Source organism: Struthio camelus, chromosome 2 (assembly GCF_040807025.1).
Source record: "Struthio camelus isolate bStrCam1 chromosome 2, bStrCam1.hap1, whole genome shotgun sequence".
Taxonomy (NCBI): Eukaryota; Metazoa; Chordata; class Aves; order Struthioniformes; family Struthionidae; genus Struthio; species Struthio camelus.
The window spans coordinates 23,947,177-23,972,220 of NC_090943.1; the positions used below are offsets into that span (position 1 = coordinate 23,947,177).

General features: G+C 44.4%; 1 protein-coding gene across 1 annotated transcript; it reads right to left on the reverse strand.

Moving 5' to 3' along the window:
* Positions 1 to 15,666: 15,666 nt before the first annotated feature.
* Positions 15,667 to 24,422, reverse strand: VIM (vimentin). Its single transcript, XM_068934652.1, has 9 exons — positions 23,746 to 24,422; positions 23,437 to 23,497; positions 19,097 to 19,192; positions 18,798 to 18,959; positions 18,156 to 18,281; positions 17,185 to 17,405; positions 17,045 to 17,088; positions 16,534 to 16,619; positions 15,667 to 16,030 (listed from the first exon to the last, which is right to left on the reverse strand). The coding sequence occupies exons 1-9, from the start codon at positions 24,285 to 24,287 to the stop codon at positions 15,989 to 15,991; spliced, it is 1,380 nt and encodes a 459-aa protein (XP_068790753.1). The 5' UTR covers positions 24,288 to 24,422; the 3' UTR covers positions 15,667 to 15,988.
* Between the last annotated feature and the right edge of the window lie 622 nt (positions 24,423 to 25,044).

Genomic DNA, 25,044 nt, shown 5'->3' on the forward strand with positions numbered 1-25,044 from the left:
AGGAACTGAACTCAATTGCCAAATTTTATTGCAATCAGTACAGAGGACTAGGAGTGAAAGATTTTATTTGACCTCATAGACCGCCAAATGCCTTCTGCCCAAAAATGAAGATATGGCTGGTTGTGGCCTCTCTCCTTCCCCTGATGTGTCAGTGTTTCATAGACACTCAAAACCAAAGGGTTTCTTTTGCTATGCAAACAAGTGGAATTGCTTATGTGAGTAATACAGATGCAAATATGTCCTCATAATCTGTGTTATTTCTAAAGCAGAAATGCATTTCTGCAGTGGAAGGAGAGCACTTTAGAACGACCTTAGCCACCTCACATATTTAGCTGATGAGATGTCCTTTAAGATGGGATATTTGACACAAAATTATGAGATAGCAGACACTAATTTGGCAACAGAAAGCCACAAGGGGCATGCTATTAGCTACACTGGTGTCAAATCAGCGCCAAATATTTGGAAATATGAATGGCAGTTGCTCAGCAATGTAGATCTGTCTTTGAAAACATTCAGTTACTGCGAATGAAAACTGACAGACTGTTAACCTGGGATGTGGAAGGCAGGAGATATCTCCATCTCCTCAGAAACAATTTAAAATCTCTGAACAAGTTTCCCTACAGACTTAGCGGTTTCCTCGGAATCTATTAAACTACTTTTTTGACTTAGAAAAGTTTCTGCCCTTGCTCCTTGTTTAAATCCACCTTTAGCTAAACAGCATCCGGGCTTTTGGCTATTGCTTGGACTTCAGTTGGAAAGAAGACCACCACCTTGTGATTAAGAGAGCACAAGTGCTCTTACTTGGTCCGTGTGCAGAATAAGTGAGAGCTGTCCCAGACAAATCGTTACCTCTTCCTCATCCCCTGCTGAGCAGGGGAGCAGTCTGAAAAAAAGCTGACTGGGCAAGAGGAGAAAGGGAGGGAAGTGCCTATACCCTTGCATTCTCCTGTCAGTCAGTCACAGTGCCTCAGGATCATGGCAAGCAACAATCGCATCCTCCGATGGCAGGAGCATCTGCCGGGAAGAAGGCATTGCTGTTACCAGGAGCGCATTGGGCTTAGGAGGGCTTGTGAAGGAATTTTCCTGGGAGCAACAAGATTGGCCAAGACTGGCTTAGGTTGTTCTCCTTCCCTTAAATATTGTTAGGCAAAAGGGGCGTGTGAAGTTGTTGCAGTATAAGGGCAATAGCAGTCCATTGGGTTAGACATAGGGCAAGAATGGACAAAGTCTAGTCCTCAAGCTGAAAGCTATGGCAATGGGCTGGTGGAATTTGGGTTGTGGCTGCCCCACAGCCAGCGGCTGGAAAAACATGCATATGGGCTGAAGAGGACATTGAGCATTTCAAAAAGAGAGCAGAGATTGCCGCCTCCACAAGCATCCTCGTATGCCCATATTCTGGTATCTGAGTATGCCTGTTCTTCTGAGATGCATGTGCATCTCTGTTTTTTGAGGTGCGTAAACTGTAGCTTGCCTCTTCCGTCCTGTATCAATCCTTAACCTGTGGCCAGAGCCAATTAATAGTGAACAAGAGTGTTAAGGTCTTGGAGCCTGCACAGACTGATAGATGGAACTATCTATCTGGTTAATGGAGATACCATAATGAAAGCAATAGCTCATAAGTATATAAATGCAGCTGAAACTGTTCTGTCATAGAAGTGAGAGTAGAGAGAGCCCAACCAACAAGGGCAGAATTTAAGCTGCTATCTGTTTTCTGCAGCTCAGAGAAGCAAAGGTGAATTCGTCCATTAGGTCACATCCTGCCACTGTCACTGCAAGAAGAATTGCTGGATGGGCCGGGAAATAGATATAAGCATTAACAGTGGAATAACTTTCATCTTCTAAATTACTTTATCAGGAATTCTGAGAAACTTCAAGGGCAAAAATAATCTGACTGAACTCTAAAAGCTGTGCCGCTTGTGTAACTCCAAACTTGCAGGGGCATTAGTTTTTTGTGTTTAGCTTTTAATCTCCTTTATAAAAAAATAGATTTGCTCTTGTGCTATGTGTTGATTTTTGCCTGAGTAAAAAGCTTAGTGCTGGGCCCTCTGAACTGCATCTCTAAAACTGATATTTCACCCTGAATAATCTACGTTACTGAAACACTGCTGTGAGTCCAGACATGAATGCGGGAGTGGTCCAGTGTTGTCTATCCAGTTGAAAAGACCCTGGCACAGCTTTGGCAGCAGGGCTGTTCTAAACTCCTGCCCAGGCTGGTCAGCAGCTAAGACCCTTTCCAGAGAGGTAGAATTATGGGTCTGAGTCACCTATAGTGGGGGGAAGGAACTGAGCTGAATGGTGTGCTGCCTTGGTGAGTGACCTAAAACTGGAGTATGCTGTGAAAGAGGACCATAGGACTCTTATCCTGGCTGGATTTTAAATGAGGCAGTTCCAGTTTTCCAAAATACAGATTTTTTTACATTCTCAGTAAAAGGTTCGAAGCTGGTTCCAGAGAAGATTAAAATGTTCTTTGATGTACTGGATTAGGAGTACAAGAGACAAGATTTAAGATACTCTGGACACGCCTGTTTATGACACATAGTGGAGAAATGTTACAATTGCAGGATAGAAGGATGGAATTATTGACATGAAGTGGTACAGGAAGATACCTGAAAAGGGAGATTTTGGTAATCTGACAGTGAATACACTGTAATAAGCTGAACTGTTCTTCATCAAATGTTGGTGTAAAATAACGTCATTTAAAAAAGCAAGAAAAGTTGAATTACTGGATGGGCCAGCATGGGATGCACGTCAAGCAGCTCTGACACTGATGTACTGGCTGTCCTTGGCCATGTCATTTTGCTGTAAAGCTGAGCTAGGCAGTGGAAGGAAAAGCCAGTGATTCATCTCACCACTTGAGGTCTCTGATTTAGGGTCAGGTGATTTGTAGGCTAAACTTCATGTTCCATAGTGACAGGCTGCTACTTCATGCTGAGGGTGCGTACTTCATATATAAATGTCTACATCATAAACACCTACACTTATTAAATGAGTCCCAATATTCCTGACCTACCCTTTTCTTGCCTACATAGAAAGGTTTTTCCTGGTACCTTAATCATAGAGCTCTGAACTCTGTTGGCCCTATTCGGTATGCTATAATATCGACAAAAATTTCCAGGATTAAATCTTTTTTTCTGAATATATTTAACATCTTTCATAAGAGTCTAAAATAGAAACTCTAAGAACATTAACTTAGAGCACTTTTCAAGTTCATCTTATTTGCAGTCCATTAAAGTGAAGTGACAACTGAGTTGTGACGTGAAGTAATTATACTGATTGTGTTGTATATGCTCGGCAGGAGCTGAGTGATTTGCTGAGGATATTAATTTCAAAAGCCAGACAGCAAGAGATCAGCTGAGATGAAAGATCACTGCAAAGTGACCTCAGGCCAGAGAAAAAAGCGAGGAGAGGAGGATGTGGCCCAGAACAAGAGTTCAGTGCTGTCTAGTCTAGCAGTGAGCTGCAGTATGAGCATTTTGACACTAAAGGTGGTCTTGATGTGACTAAATGCAGATGTTCAGATCAAACGCATCACCATAGGTTCCCTTTATAGTCTATGGAGAGAAATGGAGCATAATTCATCTGACCTATTTTAGCGCCATCTACTGTAGGATAAGATGAATCATACGCTAGACTCCTCCGTTTTTAAAGGCACCTTAGCGTGACTAGCTTGACTATAACCTCTATAGCTACATGTTTCACCGTAAGGTCCACACACTAAGGTGTTAGTGAAATGCAGGTAAAAGTCCAGACTGAGCTATGATCTACCCTACTTATAGAAAGTCGTAGGCTTGTCTATAGCCTGATCGTTAGACCCGTATCATTAGACTTCGTGACCAGGGAAATGGTAGCTAGGTAGCAGACTGTGACATCCCTGAAGGATAGGCTATAATGAGATCAAGTTGATAAGGATCCTCTGAAAGAAGCTCTACCTATTCAGCTGGATTCTTTGTGAATAACAAACATAGTGGAGAACTTAAGTTGGCTTCTAAAAAAAAATTTCATAGTCATGAGAAGTTGATAAGAATGTAAAAGCTCTTTTTCAATGTTCACTGTTCAAATCAGTATTGGAATTGTGTAGCTGAACCAGTGTACAGCCCTGAATGGATACATTAAAAGTAGTTTAATCCTATTGTGCTTTGGCTTTAGCTTAGTCCTGCAATATAGCAGTGCAAGTAAAATTGCTTTCACTTAGGGATGGATAGTCCTTCAGTTGGATAAATTAATTAGCAAGACATTGAGTAACCATGAGAGAAGCGTATGAGAGGCTTTGAGAGGCATGGTTTAGATTTTCCGCAGAGAATCAAAAGGTAAGTAATAGCCATTTCTCAGTATAACACACCATTATTGGAGAAGGTAGCATGAAACTTGACCAGGCATATGGCGTGAATGTGTTTATCCATGTTCAGGATAAAGAGGTAAACAGTAACAAAAATACGATGCTGCACTAACAAGACCCTCCATGCTCAAGCTGTTCCACACAGCTTCATTTCACTGTCATTTGCCAGAGGGAATGACAAACCACTTTACTTTGACTAAGGTGCTGGTGCGGTCAGGAAACAGTGTTTTGCCACATCCAAAACAAAAGAACACCAAAAAGTGTGTAATCACATGGTCATCACGATGAGCGACTGAAACACTACAGGGCAAAACATGAGGCAGTTTCTGAGCTGAAGTCTGCACTGGAGCCCATGCCCAAACCATCCCTGGCTCCCTTGTGTTTTTGACCATGAGGGCTCAGCTTGTCCCAGAGGGGTAGACTGGCCAAGGGTGCCTGTTCTCCGAAAGGCCAGCAGCCTAGGTTAACTGAGCCTTCTTCAATAGTCAGTGGACAGAAGCAGGCCCTTCATCCATCAGGATGCTAATATGACTGCTGACAGCAAAGAGTGAATTTGAACAAGAGGCTTAACTTTTTGACAGCTGAAGTAGAGGAAGGGTTTGCCTTTGTCACTAATTAACGTGGCATCCTTGCGTGGCACCGCTTCCTGCATTGGTACTGCAGCCTCTCTGCGCCATTCTTCGCTGAAGCGAGAAGGGCTGTTGACCAGTTCTGGCCGTGAGGAGTCTTCTCTCTCCTTCCTTTCCACACACACCCTGGAAATGAGGCAGGCCTTTGCGGTTCAGAGGGAAGGATGTTTTTGCAGGGATCTTCTATTTTTGTTCTCCGTGCAATGAAAGCAGTCTCTCGATTTACCTGTGGCCACACACACAGTTCTCTGTTACTCCCCCTTCAAAATGGGGAAAATAGCACTTGATCCTCTCCCAGTGGTGTTATGGGAGTAAACGCACTACAGCCTGAGATCCGCTTCCATTCTCTGTGATAGAGACTGGGGAGGAACTGCAGCCAGATGGGCAGCTTTTCCTCTCTAAAAATTTGTCTTAAAATTTATTTGTCTCTTGCTGCTGTGGTCGTTTCACACTTGATCTGTGTTTTGGTTGGACTGTGACTTAAACCACGTATATAGGAATTAGATGTATAGTGCCATTATTATGAAACTTGAACTGAAAACAGGGAAAATAAATCAAAAAAACAAGGAGAAGATTTAATATTTTTGATCAGTCCTTCTGCTGAACTCCTTTACTATTTAATTTAAACCAGAGTTTTTTTCTTTTCCTCCTGCAGAAATCATCCAGCTCCAAGAAGTGAAAATATACTTGCAAAACTAATAAACGAGAATCTATTTGCAAAGATATTTATTTATGCGCCTGGCACTTCAGGGTGTTTAGAGGGTAATCTCAAACTGTGAGCGCTGCACTGTGTAAATTTAGAAGCAATTTTTCTAAATGTCAAGTATTTATTACATGAAAAAAACATTTGGAGTGTGAAGCAGGTCCCCAGTGATATATGATGCATTTGGGGAAGGGCTTCTAGGATGAACAGAAATAATATTTGAGAGATGAAAAGCAAATGCTCTATTTGAAATTGCTTTGCGCACATGGAACAGAAATTAAACAAGGTAGAAGGCCAGCCAAGTACTTTCTCTGTCTTATGTATAAACTTAATATAAAATAGCAGTTTTCTGAGCTTTTTATATCCAAGCCTACACCAGTCTTTTCTAGGATGTATGACACTTCTACCTCCCTGCTCAGATTGCTGCTGTTTCCTTCTTACCCCCTTAATAGCTCTAGTGCACTCATGTCAGACTGCAGGCTAATAAACCCTGCAGAATTTATTCATGTAGGCCTTTATCCACATAATACCATACCTTAATGTTAACACATCTCAAAGTGCAAAGTACCAAAGTGCAACTCTCTAATTGGAGGCTGATTGGAGGCTGTTGTGAGAAACCTGTGATGTCTATTTTTTTGCTTAGAAGTACCAGCCAGCTCGGAAGCTGGTTGTGAGAACCATCGTGAGCAAGGGATGGGCAGAAAAAGTCTACAGTGTCTTAAACCATGAAACAGTTGATGAGGTGCCTGCCCACTGGGTGCTGTAGGATGTTGAATTTACCTGCAGCTGCTGCCTCACCATGATGCACAGGACTCTGAGGTGTGTTGTAGGGGTCCTGCATTCAGAGAGGGGTACCTCTGAGAGGTCTCCCTCGCCTCTCCCCACACCTTAGCTGGCTGCCACATTATCCAGCATGTGTACCCTAAGTACAGCCCCTATGACCTTCTCTCTTGTCTCTTGCACTTCTGGAGAGCATCTTGTGCCAAGCCTTGATACCTCTTCAGCTTCTTCCAAAAGTGATATGAAAGGGTTAGGTGGTGTTATGGCCTACAGAGAGGGTCCTGCATTGTCAGCTAAACAAGCTGAGGAAAGGGCTTTGGGTATAACTCCTGACCTCAACCACAGAGCAGACCATGAGACACACTGTTATGAGCTCTCCCAAATATTTGATGCTAGCTGAGTAGACCATGGGCAATAGCATGGTGCTGCTGCCGAGAGCCAGCTGGATATGTGGCTGTCAGGCTCTGGAGTTTGAGGTGGCACTGCTCAGTGGTTCACATGAAGCCTGGCCAGGACAGGCTCAATTTCTATCTATTCCCTTTGTTGCTGGAAACTTGCAAGTCAGTGGAGGTCTGAATGTGAGATGCAACTGTGAAATGCAGATGTTGAGACAGGCCTTAGCTTTCCAAGGATGCGCATGCCCAAGGCAAGCTGATCCAATGTGGAGACAGCCCATTCGAGCAGGGGGCAGGAGCTGAAGGCCTCCTGAGGCCCGTTCCAACCTCAGCTACTCCAGGATTCATATGAAAAGGTTATTGAGTCACCCAGCAGATAAGGCTTTTTGTGCTGACGTTACGTGTTGGGAATGTGGACATTTGAGCAAAGTGTGAGAGCAACTGGAAGGGGCTTGAAACCCATGAAATTTACAGGGCACAAGCGGAGCCTATATGACCTGTACAGGAACAAGACTGGTGTGTGCTGTTGTCGACTTTTCCTGATAGGGAACAATTCAGTTCAGCACGGAATGAAGTCTAAATTCTCTGTATCCAGAAAAATTCTGTGTACACCAGTTAAAAAAAAAAATGTTGTAGCTAAAAGAAAGTGAAAAGCCATGAACAGACCTTTTAAGATGCCATTTTAAGCACTGACAAAAAAAGGCCTATTATCTCGCAGAAAATCCTCTTAAAAAGCAAAAAAAAAAAAAAGAAAAAGAAAAATTAAAAAGGGAGGAAAGGAACAACATGTTGATAGAAGAAGTCATGCTCAAATGAGAAAAACAGAAAAGGACATACATAAATGCTGGCAAATGGAAGTAAAGCTCCAGTAAGATGGATTACATATAGGTTTGAGAAAGGAGTTACTAATAAAAAAACACTTTTTCAAAATACATTCAAAGCAGGAAGCCTGCCAGAAATCCAGTGCAGCTTCAGGGGAGACAACTAAGAGTCAGGATAGATAAGCACAGATAAGGCCGTAGGAAAACAGTTACATGCGCAGAGCTCATTAAGAATAAGGTCAGGGAGCCCCATGTGACAGATGAGGAATAATCTCAGACTGAAGAGGTTTTGGAACAAATCAATACATCGACTAGTAAGAAAAGGACAGAATGACAACCATCAAATTCTTCTAAAGTAACTCAGCACGAAATTACTAATTTGCTAGTTGCAATGCATCTGGTGTCAGAGGAATAGTCAATTGCAAATATAACTCCAGACTCTAAAGAAGGCTGCAGGGATTTATAGGCCAATAAATCTAACATTTTTACCCACCGATACCAGAAGACACTGTAAGAACAGATATACTGGGCAGGACACTGCATGCGTTTTTTCCTAAGGAAGTCGAGCCTCATGAGTTGAGTAGAACTGTCTATCGGCTTTAATGGTGGTGCAGATGGAAGATTTTGTCAGATGCTCTTGAAAAAACCATCGTTGCAGATTCCTGAGGAATGCAAAAGGAAGGTGCTCCCTATTGGAGGTTAGGAAGTAAGAAACAGAAGACAGAAATAATGAACAGCCTTCACTGTGGAAGGATATTATCACTGGGCTCTCACAGGTGTTTGTACACTGCACTGTGCCATTCAATATATTCTGCAGTGACCTAGAAAAGAATGAACAGGAAGTTGACAAAGTTTTCAGTTGATACGGAGTTCATAGTTCCGGATAGCCAGTATTAACACAGAGCTCAAAGTTGCAGGAGGATATTGCATTCCTGAATGACTGGGCAATCCAAGAGAGGATGAAAATTTAATAACAACTGCAAAGTATGGGGAAAAAAATAACACCAAGTGTGTAGCTGAAGCTTTGAACTAGCTATTAGCACTTAGGAAATAGATCTTGGAGTCGCTGTGGATAACTTTCTGAAAACGTCAGTGCAGTACTGAGCAGTGATCAAAAAAGTAGATAGGACGTTGTTACTTTGAAAGCAACTGAGAATAAAACAGGAGTTCTCATTAAGTCACTTCATGTTGCCCTGATGCACAGTTCTTGAAGGCTATGTGACGTCTCAGTCATCATGTTTTAAGTAGATTATAGTAGAACTAAAAAAGATACAGAGTGATGAGAATTATTAGGGTTATAGGATTGCTTCTGGATGAGAAGACGCTAAAAAGGTTGGGAACATGTGGAGATGCTTAAGGGGAGATGCTATAGAATCTGTCAAAGGAGGGATGGCATGGAGAGTGTGAATGCAGATGATAATTTACTGTGTTTCATAACACAAGAACTACTGGGAAGTCAGTAAAATGATCAGATAATGAGGATAAAATAATCAAAAGAAAATGTTTTCCCTGGTACACTATCGAATTATGAAACACAGGATATTAGAAGCCAAAAACATAAAAGCATTCAAAAATAAATCAGATAAGTTCATGAATCATGTCACTGGCTCAAAAAGTCCCTGAATTTCTGTTTGCTGGAAACTGTGAGGATATTCCAGGGATCAGAACCTTGTTTCTTGTACTCTTTTCCTCAGTAACTGCTATAGAAGACTAGATTGGTCGGACCCATTATGGCCATTCAAAAGATGTGTTAGAGCTCTGGCCTTTACCTACCCTCCTGTGTGCCATGTTACCACTTTGTATGGATGCCTTTCCTGACCAGGCAGTGTAATTCAATAATGAAACTAAACTTTCCCAGAGAAGTGTTCCTTCCCTTCTGCTCAGCCCTGGTGAGACCACATCTGGAGGACTGTGTCCTATGCTGGGGTCCCCAATATGAGAGAGACGTGGACATCCTGGAGTGAGTCCAGCCAAAGGGCCATGAAGATGATTAAGGGACTGGAGCATCTGACATATGAGGAAAGGCTGAGAGAGCTGGGACTGTTCAGCCTGGAGAAGAGAAGGCTCAAGAGGATCTTATCAACATGTATAAATACCTGATGGGAGGAGTAAAGAAGATGGAGCCAGATTGTTTTCAGTGATGTGGCATGGCAAGACAAGAGGCAATGGGCACAAACTGAAACACAGGAAATTCCATTTAAGCGTAAGAAAAAACTGAGGGTGGTCAAACACTGAAACAGGCTGCCCCTAGAGGATGTGGAGTCTCTAATCTGGAAATATTTAAAACCCGGCTGGACATGGTCCTGGGCAACCTGCTCTAGTTGACTCTGCTTGAGCAGAGGGGTTGGACTAGGTGATCTCCAGAGGTCCCTTCTAACCTCAGCAAGTCTGTGATTTGATGGAGAAAAATGCTACACTGAAGCATAAACAGTGTAGGAGTGAGTATATGTGAACTGGTTTAGAATAACCCACTTTCATGCCAAAGGCTGTTCATGGCACGGTCTATAAGTACCGTGAAAGTAATGTCTCAGGGTCTACTTGACTAATTACAGACCTGGAGTTTGCAGATACTAAGGAAATTCCTAGAGCTTCCAGTGAAATGGACAGCCATGGTAGGTGCTCAGCATCTTCTCCTCTTCGGTCTGTAGAATTACATGTGCTGGCTTTTTAAACCTTGTCCCTTCCAACACATAGTAGATGTCACGGCAGTCTGGTTCTGATATTTGCCAAAGATCGAATAGGATATAAAATGCTGGGAGTCATCTGTAAGCTAGAGGTTCCATATACCAATGAATCAGCGAGAAAACGTTAGATAGTCTTACTCAGGGAAACACTATAGAGGTATCCATCCAAATGCTTGCTACTCCTGCTAAACTTAAAAGCAAAGCCTCCCGATGTAGTGAACATGAAATACTCTGACAGAAATGCCCTGACAATTCTTGCTGGAGTAACTGACGTTACTGGCTTCGTATGTCCTGCTGTTGGAGGCTGCTTCCTCCTTCAGCACAGATAGAAGCATATGCCACCAATAAAAGAATTCACTGTGTCAAACTCATCCTACTTCATAAACCAGTATTTTTAGCTTAAAGCAGCAGGGAAAGTGCTTTGTGCTGTGAATGGCAGGAGCGAAGTACAGGTGTGTATTTCTCCTGCTGCCCCGCTGCAGGGCATTAACCTCTGACAGAGGAGGCAAGGGCAGCAAAATTGTAAGGCACTGCAGCAAGTGTCATCAAAAGAGGGCTGTCAGAGCAGAAAGCACTTTTGCAATCTCCATCCCAAATTTATGAAACAAGCTTTAAAAATATGATTGCATTAGTTGAAACAAAGCGTGCGTCAAGATATTTTTGCAGCATCCAAACACCAGGTAGGTTGGGGGGCTGGAAATCTGTTCTCTGTATATGGAGTGCTTCAATCTGCAGAATCGCTTGGTATCTGTCACCTTGCCATGTGTAATAAAGCTTGTTGTACAAAAGAACAACACTTTCATAGGAGGTACACTTCTTGAACCCACATAAAGTCTACGGTGTCTTATGTTGGAAGATCTGGACTTAAAATCCTACTCCAAATTATGTAGAGGATGAACTTTGAATCTAGATTCTTCTCAGCCCTCGCACACAGCCTCCATCCAGCTGCAGAGACACACTCACCCAGCTGAATCTCTGCTAAATGCGGGAATTTATCCACTACTCCATCCTGACTGTGCTTTTACTTGGTGTCTGCCAAATCTGAGACATCTTCCTGGACTTCAGAATAGCAGCTGCTGGCAGAGAATAACTGCTGAGCAATTCTTCTTGGAGAAAGCTGAATCTCTTCCAGTTGTGGCCATCCCATCCTGTACAGTGTGCTACTGTTAAGGAGCATCAGACAGGAGCAGTGCTCCTTGCAGATGCTCTTCCCCTTGCAGTTCCTGCTACCCACCACAGGGAGACAGCTGCAGTACGTTTCTGAAAAAGAAGTGAACAGAAATTGTCAGGCTGGTGAATTTGTATGAAAACTGCTACACAGCGCTGAGCAGAGATTCAGCACTGGTGGACTTCCCCTTTTTTGCAGCAATGAGCCTGGTTGTTGCAGTCTGAAGGCCCTGAGCAGCTCTGCCCTCTGCTCCTTTTGTGGGGGCTTGATCTGAGATCCAAGGATTTTGAAAGTACCTGGACCTGAAATCCGTAAGTGCTTTAAAAGCGTTCAGTGCTAAGCGACCTCGCACTGGACCCGACATAAGCTTACGCTTTTGAGCCTAATTGCTCATAGTGTTCATGGCCCCATGTGTGATAACAGCCCACACCTCGCAAGGGCTGTTGTGAAGAGCAGCAGAGAATACCCTAGAGGCAATTAAAAATTCACACTCATTAAAGCAGATAAATAAGCCGGGGGAACATACAGGGAAGAGGCCTGCGAATACTCAAGTAGCGAGTGGCAGCTCCTGAAGTGCTGTCTATCTGGTATGTGCCCTGAATGAGACGAGGTCCATGAATTTGCACTGAAAATCTGTAGCGTTATGCGTTATGAGCACAAAGGGACCAAATGAAGCCTGAAGATGTATTTTTGTTTCTGGCACTTCCTAACTCAGCATGTGTGACTGCACTTAAGTAAATGCCTGTTACAGCTTAAATGAGTGACTTAAAAAGTTTCACTAATATCCATACACACACAAGGGAGTGGAAGGATTTAGAAATAAAACCTCTGTGGCACTTAACTGCTGTTAGGGCATGAGGGAGCTGCCCTGTACAGCTACTCAGTTGCCTGTGCCCTCTCCATGTGTGGGAATTTATATCCCCTGGGCATCTCCCTTTCCACCAGTCGGCATATGCGAACCCAGCTGTGGTCTCCATGAAGCGTGTGTTCCCGGGGACCGCCTCTGAAATCCCTGTGACAGGAATGTCAGCCACAATTTTCTCCATGCTTGGTGGGTGCCCAGAGTGACTTAGAATCACTGCCTCTGCTCTAGGAGGTATTTTTAAATTCACCACTGGGAGAAGTTACCAGTCCCACAGTGCCCTGTGCCCCTGTTATGTGTGGGATTGTGCCCCTGCAAGTAGGACTTTGAGCCTGCGCCCTGTACATGCTTTAATCACAAACAGAAACGGGCAACCATGTCCCCCTTGATGTGGGGTGATTTGGCCAGATCCCATTTTGCAGCTTTTATACCTGGCTAGGTTGAGCAGAAACAAATGGGTTTCTGAAGATCTCCTCTTTGGGCACTTTTGTGGCTATGCACAAGGATCCCCAATGCCTGACAGCAGGTCGGTGCCTAGGGGTACAGCATCGCACAGCAGTGCCACATACTTTCAGCACCTCAGGCTTACGGCTTTCTACCCAGTCAGGCTTCAGGCCTCATCCAAAACGTCCCAAGTTCTTTAAATTTCACAGCTAAAGCAACTTTCAGGACCTCAGAGCAATCCTGCAGCTGTTTCTTTTAGCTTCTTCTTCCACGTATCTTGAAAAAATATGGATATTGCCACTGAACACAGTAATACAGTAGTGAAAGCACCAGTGTCATTTCCAGAGGGTATAGCTCCAGAGAGGTATAGACTTAACAGCTATCATAGAGGGAGAAAGAGAGAAAGCAAAAGCCTTTGGTTAGGCCAGAGCTATGACTGCTGTTAGTGAGCCAAAAATACATTCAATACAGAAATAATTTTCTTTTTCTCCAAAAAAAAAAAAAAGGGAATCTCACAAGATCAGGGAGGAGCAAAATGTTGTGGTCAAATGATCTTTAATATTACTATTCTGCATTGCTTGTCACTTATATTAGCACCCTTCATAAAATGATCTCAGAATACTTTGCATCTGTTTAAGTCTTCCAGCATCTCTGTCAGGGATGTGATAGTGCAACTTTCCAGGTGGAGAAACGGAGGCAGAAGAGACCGCATGCGACTGGCTAGTGGAACTTGGACTAGAAGACAATGTTTCTTTCCTGGTAATAATAATAATAAAAAAAATTATACAAACATTTAAAGACTATATTTGCTGTATCACAGTGGGTTACAAAAGAACTGGGCAGTGCAAGAAAAGCACTAGCTACCTGTATCCCCAGGGTCTTGGAATGTGGGGTCTCTGCTCATCGTCTCCATAGTTTGCAAATTATTTAAAAGAAAGAAAAGGAAAGGAAAGCAAGCTTATGGCTATATGAAGCAAAATAAACAAAATATAGCCTTCAGATTATCTTGAGGATTACTATTATTTACTGTGAGTACAGCTTATGCATTTTGGAGAGAGTCACTGCATAAGAAATTCCATGATGTAACTGAAGTAACTTAGGAAAAATTCTCTATCAGTTTTAACTGAAAAGTACATGGCGTCCAAAGTTCTTGTTAGAAATCAACATTTACAGAGAAAAGCAGTGCTGCATTTAGCAGCAATCTGCATTACTTCCCATACAAGAACCTGGTGACTTTTGTTTATGACAGTCACTCAGCAAGCGAGAGGGCCAAACTTTTCAGCACAGCTGCATAGCCAGCACAAGCAGCTTCACGGAGCTGGTTAGAGGGCAGAATAAGCACACAGTCTCCACTGATGGCTGCCCAGCTTGGTGCTGTTGCCTGCTCAAGTTTTTAGGATGTGAAATATAGTTTGGAGCTTAGTTGCTGGCTCAGCACAAAGCAGCTTACAGCAGTTATATATGAACGTAAGTGTGGTGCGCCTTGATCAAACACTGAGAAGTTTACACAACCATCATCCGCTCGCTTTCCTGTCGTGAGAATAACCGGCCAGCACAGACTTTGCAATGGTTTCCTGCAATCTTCCTATCCCCTTGGCAACTAGGTTTTATTCTTATGTATTTATTTATTCCTAGGATTGAAAGCTCAACCACATACTTCTCTACACCGTGAGCAACTCTGGACACAAAAGAGCCAGGAATAACTCCTTTGCTTCCCTGTCAGTGGCTGGTACAGTCATTCTTTTAATCTTGTTGCTGAAGAAATTAAAGACAAAGAAAAACAATGAGCCAGATAGCTGGAGGAAGGAGAAGCAGCACAGCTGAAGCAGAATATCACAATTCAGATAACCTCCAGTATCAGATCTGCGTTTCAGAAGGTGCCCTTCACTGTAACCCAGAGACAGTGATAGACCCCCGCTGCCCCCAGGCAGACCTGGCTTTCCCCGCCCCTGTACCGCTGAATACACCTTGTGGAAACATCTGTGCACTGAATGAGCAATTAATGCAACTCATATTTACTAATGACTCTAATCCCCATTTAATCATCCCACCAGAATCACAGTTGGCTGAATGTTTATGGGAAGTAGACTTCATGGAATGGACACAGAACAGAGTAGCTACTTTTGCACTCACTGTGAGAGCTGTACTGAGGTTTTGACCATGTCCTCATTTAAATATCTTGCTCTGCAGAAGAAGAGTTGGACATATAGCAGTACAGCTTTCTTGTTTTGAAGATGTTTAAGTGCTGGAAGCAAGTCACACCCCTCCTAGTGCAAGTTATTTTTCCCCCGCTTTCTCTTTTAAGCACACCTTTTCCAACCCCCCACTATCTCTGAAGCTTTTGTAAGAGACAAGCCCTTGGGAACTGGTCTTTCCTGGAAACTGAAGTCAATGCATGGCCAGCTGCACACATCACAGATATGCTGTCTCAGATAAGGGCTTATATGCACCCTATTCATATATTTAACCACTATGTTTGACATAGCCTAGTTAAGATGTTTTGACCATTTTTGCTCTTAACTATGTGACAAGGTTACTGAAGCAAGGTTCCTTATTGAAGCAAGATTCTTTTATTAACTTGAAACATCATTCTCACTTGAAACATCATTTTATTCAACTGAAAAAGACATTATGCATCTACCAGTTATAGTCCACTTTAATTGGATCCAAAAATCTAAGTAGTAAATGGGTAAGAAACATCTAGTTTATCTAGTTAAAGTGAAAAAAGCCAAGAAGCCCCCATGCAACCTGTACTGGAGCTGTCAACCATATAGTACTTCCAGCTTAAAGTTGCCACAGCTTTGCAGAAAGTCATCAAGTAACAAATTAGAACACATCAAGAGCCATTTTCCAAAGATTTATTTGAAGTAGCGACAGGTTGCTCATACTGTGCTGGAAAAAGCAGTTTTATTGGATTCAGATACTTAAAAACAGTATTGCAGCACAAGATATTGCTATTTGTAAACTAGACTCCATTGTAAACTCTAATCCTTCAGGGAGAGTCAGTTTGCAAGATCTAAGACCTATTTTCTAGCATAATAATCTTGCGCTCACGGAAAAACTGCAGAAAGGCACTTGAAAGCTGTTTCTTCCTTTAAGAAATGGACTTTTTAAATCTTGCTGGTAAGAGGTTCTCCTGCATTAATTATTCATCATCACTTCAGTTTTACTCCAAGTCATCATGATGCTGGGAAGTTTCATTAATAACCTGTTGAAAGAGGTATTTGTATTAAGTTTAATTAGTAACAAAGTTGCTACTAGTTGTTCTAATTCTAACTCTAGATAGCTCAGAAGCGTGAACAAAGGGTATCAATTGTCATTTATGACTGAGAAGTTCTAATTGGTTAGAGGTATGCAGAAACAGTTTTTAAACCAAGTCTAAGCTTAAAGGGTATCTTGCACCAAATACATACCTCTATTGCCTCATGTTTTTCCTCTGAGGATTTGAGAAGTATCTTTAAGCTCAGATGATACAGCCCGTTTTCAATACTGTTTAAAAAGTAGCTATCAGCCACTTTAGTTTTTAAAACTATCATGATTTTTGTGATCATTTTTGTAGATGTCCAACTGCTGTGTCTGGCATGTTTACCCATGCAGCTCCAACTGCTGGATGCTGCTCTGCTCAATAGTCATATACAGGCCACACTGTGTGGTATACAAAGTTGCAGTCTAAGGTAACCAACTGTGATAAACAAGACTAAAGTTACCAACCTGTCCATCTCTAGTTTCGACGGTCTTAATTAGAAGTGTCCTCTTTGAGTGAGTGTCAACCATTGGCTGAGACTCGATGTTGGTTTCTGTAGAAGAAAGTCTATTACTAACAGCCTTGATGAAGACCCTCCTCAGAAAACTGTGAGGATTAACAGCTTGACATCCACTTTCAGAATCCCAACGTAGTTTACCAGGAAGTCTCCTGCTCTTTAAAGAATCAACTGTTCTTCCCTATTTTCTCCCTATTCCCCTTCAATCATCTTGAGCAGGCATGTATGAAGAAAAAACCCACCTGCTGTATGCTACTATTTACAAATATTTGTGCCCAGGAACAAACTACTTCCTCCCATCTGAGGTTAAATAATTGCAAATACTGTAGCTGTGCATGAATGTTATTCTTAGCTATAACTGCATTTATACAAGTTCAAATATCAGAGTAAAAGAAACTATCCAGAACCCTTTTGCTAACATCAGAACAGCTGCCTGAACTGAAGTAACTGAAATGGCTTACCTCTCAGATTCAGAGAAGCAAAGGTTGGAATAGGCATGTTAATCCTGAAAGAAAAAAAAGGAGTAGATTAAGTCAGCCACGGCCATAGAGTTCTCCTGGCAGTTACTGTTTAGAGAAGTGAATCTGCACGTGATTTTTACCTGCTCTCTTCTCCCTCCAGCAGTTTTCTGTAGGTGGCAATCTCAATGTCAAGAGCCATCTTTACATTCAGCAGGTCCTGGTACTCGCGAAGATGGCGAGCCATTTCTTCCTTCATGTTTTGAATCTCATCCTGTAGACGGCCAATAGTGTCTTGGTAGTTAGCAGCTTCAACAGCAAAATTCTCCTCCATTTCACGCATTTGGCGCTCCAGGGATTCATTCTGCAAGAGACCAACCAAGTAAAGTGCTGCTGCAGTTCAGCCATTCTTCCCCCCGCTCCTTTCAAGGTCCTTGAATATTTACTCAACTTCCTTTTTTTGGAAATGTTAAGTGTCCTTTTTGAAGGCAGCCAGAAGTGACTCACATTCATCATCCACCTAAAGCTTCCCTTGCAAAGTCAGTGCTTTGTTTTGCTATCTGACCAGAAGGGTGCTGCATATTCATTCTACCAAGGGGTGAGGCAACTCCTAAGACACATGCAGTCCTCACATGCAGTACACATCAGCATGCAGACAGTCCTCAGTGCCTGGATTTGTAGGTGTACATAGTTAAATCCATTTCAAGTCAGCCTTTAAGGCAGCCAGGCTCTAAAAATAGCAAGATCTGCACCTCCTTTCTACTCCTCCCACAAGGTTTTTCTCCCCGTCTCCTGTGTACAACTTCAACTGTATCTGACAGACAAGCCATAAACACTTTCTGTGAAGTGTTGCATAAACTGAATATTATAGCAAGGGAATGAATCCACTCTTTAGTGTTCGTACCTTAGCTAAGAGAAGCTGTGCATATCAATCTGACTGGTGCACAGTAGTATACACAGACTAATGGACCCTGTAACATCCTTTTCAAACAGTATCAATATGCTGCTGGTCTTGCATGGCAGGTCAGCTCCTCTCACATCTATATCAGCACTTGAGCTAAGTGCTTTAAGTTGTAAAGAGTAATAGCCCCAACAACTGCTGTCTTTTACTTACGCTTCCTTTAAGAGCATCAACTTCGCAGGTAAGAGATTGAATCTGTCTGCGGTATTCATTAGCTTCTTGTTTGGCCTGGCGCAGGGCATCGTTGTTCCTATTAGCAGCTTCAGAGAGATCTGCAAACTGTTGAAATCCCCAGTGTGGTTAGCATAATACTTCAAAAGAAATAGCGTAACAGACTTGTTTGAGACACTAGATTTGGAGGCCGCTGAAGCCATTATAAGGAAGTGTTAACATCAGAAGTTTTTAAACATTAATATTACACTTAAAACACCTTCCTATTCCTGTGCTATTGTTAAAGTGGAATTCATTGTTTTCCAAACCCTGTGTTTCCCATCTTTTCATCATCTTTCCACTTGGTCATTCAGTCCTTTCTCTAACACCTCATCCCAACAGGTGCTTTTAGCTAGCTACAATAGGAAAGACTTCAAGAGCCCATTACTTTAAAGCTGTGCTTACAGCATAAACTAATGTTTACAGCTGTGATCCTCCCAGACTGTAAGCTTAAGGATGACCTTGTTCCATGACTACAGTAGTGCCAGGTACAGAGCAAACACTGGGTATCACAGCAAAACTGTTCTCCACAGTTAATTTGAGTGCCTGCTGAATCTGAACGATCCTACAGCAGATTTTACTTACTTTGGACTTGTACCATTCTTCAGCTTCCTGAAGATTCTTAGCAGCAACGCTTTCATACTGTTGGCGAACGTCACGCAGGGCAGCAGTAAGATCAGGCTTAGAAACATCCATATCAATTTGGATGTGCTGTTCCTGGAGTTGGGCTTGCAGTTCTCTGATTTCCTTAGAGAGAAGGAGACAGTCATTATTATGACAACATGCAGGATGTAGACAGAGCAGCATCCTGGGCCAGAATCACTGAAGAGCTTATTTGCTCACTGGACAGTCAGCACCTGATCACAGACCTCTGTTCAGCTTACCTCATCATGAAGCTTCTTCAAGAACACAATCTCTTCTTGCAGGGACTCAACTTTGCGCTCAAGATCAAGACGTGCCAGGGAGGCATTGTCAACATCCTAATCAGAAGGGAAAGGCTGATTAGCAATCTTAAAATTGGGATATAAAGAAATCTGTTACAGCAAGTTCAGTAGTACACAAACTGCTGCTACCTCTAAAGCTTCATAGCAAGCTGATTTGAAATCAATTACCTTTTTGCTACCTCCTCCTTTCTGCCCCAACCTTAGAGACTCATATATGCACCAATACTGTGTTTTTAGAGAATATACAGCATGACCTAGATAATTTCAACTTCACTAAAGTATTGCTGAACATGACCAAGAATATACAGATCAGGGTGGGTATAAATCCTGCCCAAAGGTAAAGTACATACTTGGCTCACAAGCTAGTGCTGAGCTCTTAGCTTGACTACACAGAAAACACTGAGTTACAACTTGGAATTTTTCCATTTGCAGACTTCCAATTTTCTTCAGTAGGGTTAAAAGCACCACTCGTGCCCACATGCCTTAAAAGCACCACTCATGCCCACATGCCTAACAGTGGGCTTAAGTTCTTGTTTATCTTCTATTGACTCCTTAGTGATCATCCACAGAGCCCTGTGGGTCCACAGACCACCACTTGAAACATACTGTTGAAGTTAATGAGGTATGTATATGAACTGCAGCTTTGCAGCTGCTACTCCAAGTGGTTTGACAGATCTCTTGAGAAAAAGAAGGTATGAGAATAAAACTAAATTTAATTAGTCATCATTGCCTACACCCTCACATTAACTGGCAAAGACTCCACCTTTTGCGGGACTGAGATAGTCTTAATCAACAGCAAAAATTCATTTAAGGCACAGGAGAAGATAGGCCATGAATGTTGCACAGTAGCAGCTTGAATTAGTTCAAAACATAACTTAAGACTAAACATTGATTGGTAACTTGTTGTACTTTAAGCCTGCAAGAAAGACAACTCGCAAAGGGGAAGAACGCCCCTTGCCTCTGGTTACATGTACAGCTGCATTCTTACGTTTACATTGTATTAAGTATCAGGTTTTCACAGCTTGCTTTAAAGCCATTTTGGACTTGCCCAAAGCACAAGCATTCTTAATCAGCAGTTCTCACTACGGCACCTTTGAAACAGACACTTTTCTTTAGGCTCCTAGAACACCATTCTGTGGAGTACTCCTACTGTGAGCTTGAAGGTCTTGCTCCAGAAGAGTTCTTCAGTACCCTTTCTCCAGAACACCCCTGTGAGGATGTGTTAATTTTATACTCTTCCTATCAACTCCAGTTGTATACCCACAGTTCATCTTGGCTCTGTTTTCAATTCAGAGAAAATTCCTTAATTTGTTCTTCTCCAAGAACTTGAATATCATTCTAGAAGAGTTATCAACTGTGACCTAACATGTTCACATGATTAGATATCCAAAGAGTTTACAATGCATATTGCAGAAACCTGAATACTGAAGACTGAATTTTTTCAGAACAATTCAACAGCTACAGAATTTTTAGCAGCTTAGAATAAATGAAAAGCATCTTAAATTGAAGGAACTGTGACTATATAGCATATATCATATATTATCATTAAGTCAGTGATACACTGATTCTTCCCTCCCTATTTCCTAGAGGTATGGAGAACCATGTAAATGAATAAGCCACATATATCCTGAGCAAACAAGGTTCAAGTTATGCAGATACATGCAAACAGACCACACTGATATCTTTTCCAAAAAGTCAAGTTTACAAGGTTGCATATGCTTATTTCAGGCAAACCTCATGTTTGCCAAAAATAAGCCTATAAGACTTGTCATAGGAATAGATCCTGAGCCTTACTGTCAGACTACCCGGCAACGCTGCTGTAAATGGCCTTCTTCAGTAATTCAGACACCTGTTTTGTCCCAAAGGAAAAACCTCACTGAACTTTCAGGTTTATTTTGTCTTGTCTGCCCCTTGGAATGTGAACAAGGCCACATGTCTCTTGCTCAGGAGAAGACCTAAGTTGAATTAAAATTCAGTACACCTGAGTTACACAAATCTCGCTAAGGCAGGCCTCTTTTGGAAATGTAAGTTAAAAATCAAATACTTTTTCACTTTGTTTTAAAATGCTAAACTGTAACTATTCCAAGTCAAAATTACTTTACCATTCCAATGTAGCATCAAGGCACCTACTGAAGCATTCTGAATACAAGTATACATCGTTCTATTGCAAGAATAGAATGTTTTAATAAAACCCTGTTCCCCTTTTTTCAAGGGCAAAAAAGAGGATGTTTTAACTTCAGCTTTGCACAAATTTAACCTCACTTACCAAAGACAGTACTTCTATTTAAATAGATGTAGTTTTTAAAATCTGCATGTTTAGCCTACCCTCTTATGATAAGTTAGATATTACTATTGTTCAAATTAAACACACTATAATACACTAGTTCAGACATACACAGATTTAGTGTAATATATCCACAAATATTTGCAATTTTTACATATTCTGTACCTTAGAGGTGAAACGGATATAGCTGGCCTAGCTGTACTGCACATACAGATCTGCTGGTGGCTGAGGTTCTGAATGACCACCCCCCCCCTTAAAGCATAAGCATTAACTGGATAATAAATGTTGTAGAATACGTATAAAACCAAGTTCATTAAGGCCTTGAGTCTAAGTCTACAAAAAAGTAGAATCAGTTTGAGATGGAGATAGCCATGCCTTGAAGTGGAACAATTGAGCATGCAAGATCTTTTAAGCCAGCCACCTTAAGTCAAAGGATCCTCCAGCTGAATTCAGCAAAGAATCTGACTAGATTAGATTCTCTAAAGTAAAGTTCAGTGCAGAAACATATGACCTTTGCACACGTTTAAATTGGCTTAGCATTCAAAAAAATCAGAAGCTTAAATTAAGGCTTGAATTTAATTCATACCTTGAATTCTTCTTTTTCAAACTTCTGTTCCCAGAATACTAACAGAGACTTTAAATTCCCAGACTTTAAATGACAGTTGCTGTCTTAATTTCTACATGTTATCTCATTAAGACATCTGTTCTCCTTTAGAGAATATAAGCATACTGCAGTTGAAAACCTTGCCCAAGAAAATATTGACAATCAAGTGATGACTTCTCGAATGGCGACATCTACTAATGTATATGAACAGCTTTGTGACCAAGTCAGATCTGAGCCCAGCTGTCTGTAGATAGAGGCGGTCACTTTCAGCTGGGAAGAATTCTAGCAATGCTGTTTCACACCAGCAGGTTTAGGGATGAGATCTTGTTTTGAGAAGGCGCATTCCTAAATATCTCCTAGTCCAAACAAGGCTTAAGCCAAACTGAAAGCTATTTTTGCACAAATGAAAACCTGAGCTTAGAGCTTTTTCAACACTGTTGGAAGAGTTAGTTCTACTTATCATGTAGCTTTTAGCTGATCTGGATAACATGGTAGCTTCCTACCGAGACTAAACTGCTTTCCTGTGTTAACAACTTTGTTTGCATAGGATTAAATTCTACATTCTTAAACCGATAAGAAGAGAAAAACTTGACTGCTGTGACCTCACCAAGGGACAAATGGTCTACTTATCAGCAGACATCAACACCAATACAAAAGAGTTTAACTTTAAAACTTTTCTAGTAGCGCTATGAAGTGATTCATAAAAAAAGGAATTCTGTTTTGTATAAGGCCTAGACCATATACATGACAGACACTTTTCTCTAGAAATATGCTTACATCATTACGCATTTAGTAAGAATGCAGCCCACTGCACCCTCCCCTCGGACACAAAGAGTTCTATTATTTCAATCTGCTGCCACCACACTTGCCATAATGCCTGTATCTGCATTCCACGGTGAATCCCATAGAAACCATTAATACCCTTCAGCCAAGCGAACAGATGGCTCCCCTTTCACTTTTATTGGATCAGAAAGTGATTCCACATCGGAGCCCTTTTGTAAAATAGGCTAGACTTGGATAAAGCAAGACAATAGTTTTTACCCTCCCCCTTGGACTGTGGCATCAACCTAAAGAAAACAAGGAGATTGTGCATGAGAACCGATGGAATTCCTTTGTGCAAGGGAAGCACAACTCCAAGTCCCACTCTCCCATCCCAGCCGCTACCTCAGGACTTTCTCTCCCATACAGCGGTTCGGGAACGGCAGCTGCTTATTTCGAGCGCGCTTAAAATACAGGCGGCTGCCTTGTTTGTTGGGTGCCCCGGGGGAGCGCGAGTATTGCAAGTCACCGGCGGCGGCAAGGCGGCCGCGGCCGGGACGGGCCCGCCGCTGCCGCTAGGCGGCCCCCTCCCCCGCCGCCCCCACGGGCCGGCCGGTCGGGGCGGTGACCAACCTGTCGGAAGGTCTGCAGGGTGTTCTCGGCCTCCTCCCGCTGCAGCATCTCCTCCTGCAACCTGCGAGCGGAGAGAAGCCGGTGAGGAGGGCGCAGCGCGGCCCCCACCCGCCCGAGAGCCCCCCGCCCCCGGCCGCTCCACTCCGCACCGCCCGCGCGGCGCGGGGGCTGCGGCACCGCCCCGGCCCGCCCGGGGGCAGCCGGGACGGCGGCGCGAGGCCGGGCCGCGCCCGACCCGCTCCCCTCGGCCCGAGGGGCGGCCGCCGCCGCCCCCCTCCTCCTCCTCCTCCCCCCGCCCTACACACTCACTTCTCCCTCAGCCGCATGATGTCGTCGGCGAGGTTGTCCCGCTCCACCTCCACCCGGGCCTTGTCGTTGGTGAGCTGGTCGACCTGCCGGCGCAGCTCCCGCATCTCCTCCTCGTAGAGGTCGCCCAGGCGGGACGTGCCCTTGCCCTTGAGCTGCTCCAGCTCGGCCAGCAGGATCTTGTTCTGCTGCTCCAGGAAGCGCACCTTGTCGATGTAGTTGGCAAAGCGGTCGTTGAGCTCCTGCAGCTCCACCTTCTCGTTGGTGCGGTTCGCCTTGAACTCCGTGTTGATGGCGTCCGCCAGCGAGAAGTCCACGGCGTCGTGGAGCCGCATGGGCGGCATGCTGCTCCGCAGCCGCACCGACGTCGCCTTGGTGGCGTACATGCCGCCGGGCGAGGCGGACACGTAGCGAGCGCTGCTGGGGCGCAGGGCGCTGCCCAGCGAGTAGCGGGTGCTGGAGGTGATGTAGCGGGTGCCGGTGCTGGGGCGGCTGCCCCCGCCGAACATCCGGCGGTACGAGGAGTTCTTGGTGGTGATGCTCATGGCGGCGGCGCGGGCTTTGTAATCCGGGAGCGGAGGAGGGCGGCTCAGCTGCGCGGCGGCGAGAGGCGAGCGAAGAAGAGCGGGGGGCGCCGCCCCAGGCCCTACTTATGGGGCGCCGCGCCCCCTGCCGGGCCCGCCCCGCCCGCCGCCCGCCACCAATGGCCGCGCCGCCCGCCACCGCCTCGCCCCGCGGGGAGGGGGAGGGGGAGGGGAGAGGGAGGGGGAGCGGGCGGGGCCGGGGCGGGGGGCGCGGGGGTTTGCAGCCAGCCCGGCCCGGCCAGGACACAAAGGCTGGCGCGAGGCGTGACTCAGGGCCCCGCGGGAAGGGGCCGGGCGGGATGCGGCGGCGGCAGGGGGCTGAGGGACGCCGGCGAGGGGAAAAAGTAACGGCCGGCCGCTCTCCCCCTCCCCGCAGGCAGCCCGCGGCATCTCTCCCCCGCTGCCGACTGAGTCCCCAGGGCCGGCAAACCTCCCCCCGCCTCGAGTCCCGGTGGGACCGCGGCCGTCCCCGCGGGCGGCGGCTGTGGGGCGGCGGCCGCTGAGGCGGGAGCGGGCGGGGGGCGGGAGCGGCCGTTGAGGCGGAGGCAGCGGGCGGGGGCGGCCGTTGAGGCGGGGGGAGCGGCCGTTGAGGCAGCGGGCGGGGGCGGCCGCTGAGGCGGGGGGTCCGGGGCGTAGCGGGGACCCGGCGCCGGGGCCGCCCCGCCGCGCAGCCGCCGGGGCTCCCCCGCCTCAGCGGCCGCGCCGCCGGCACGGCCCG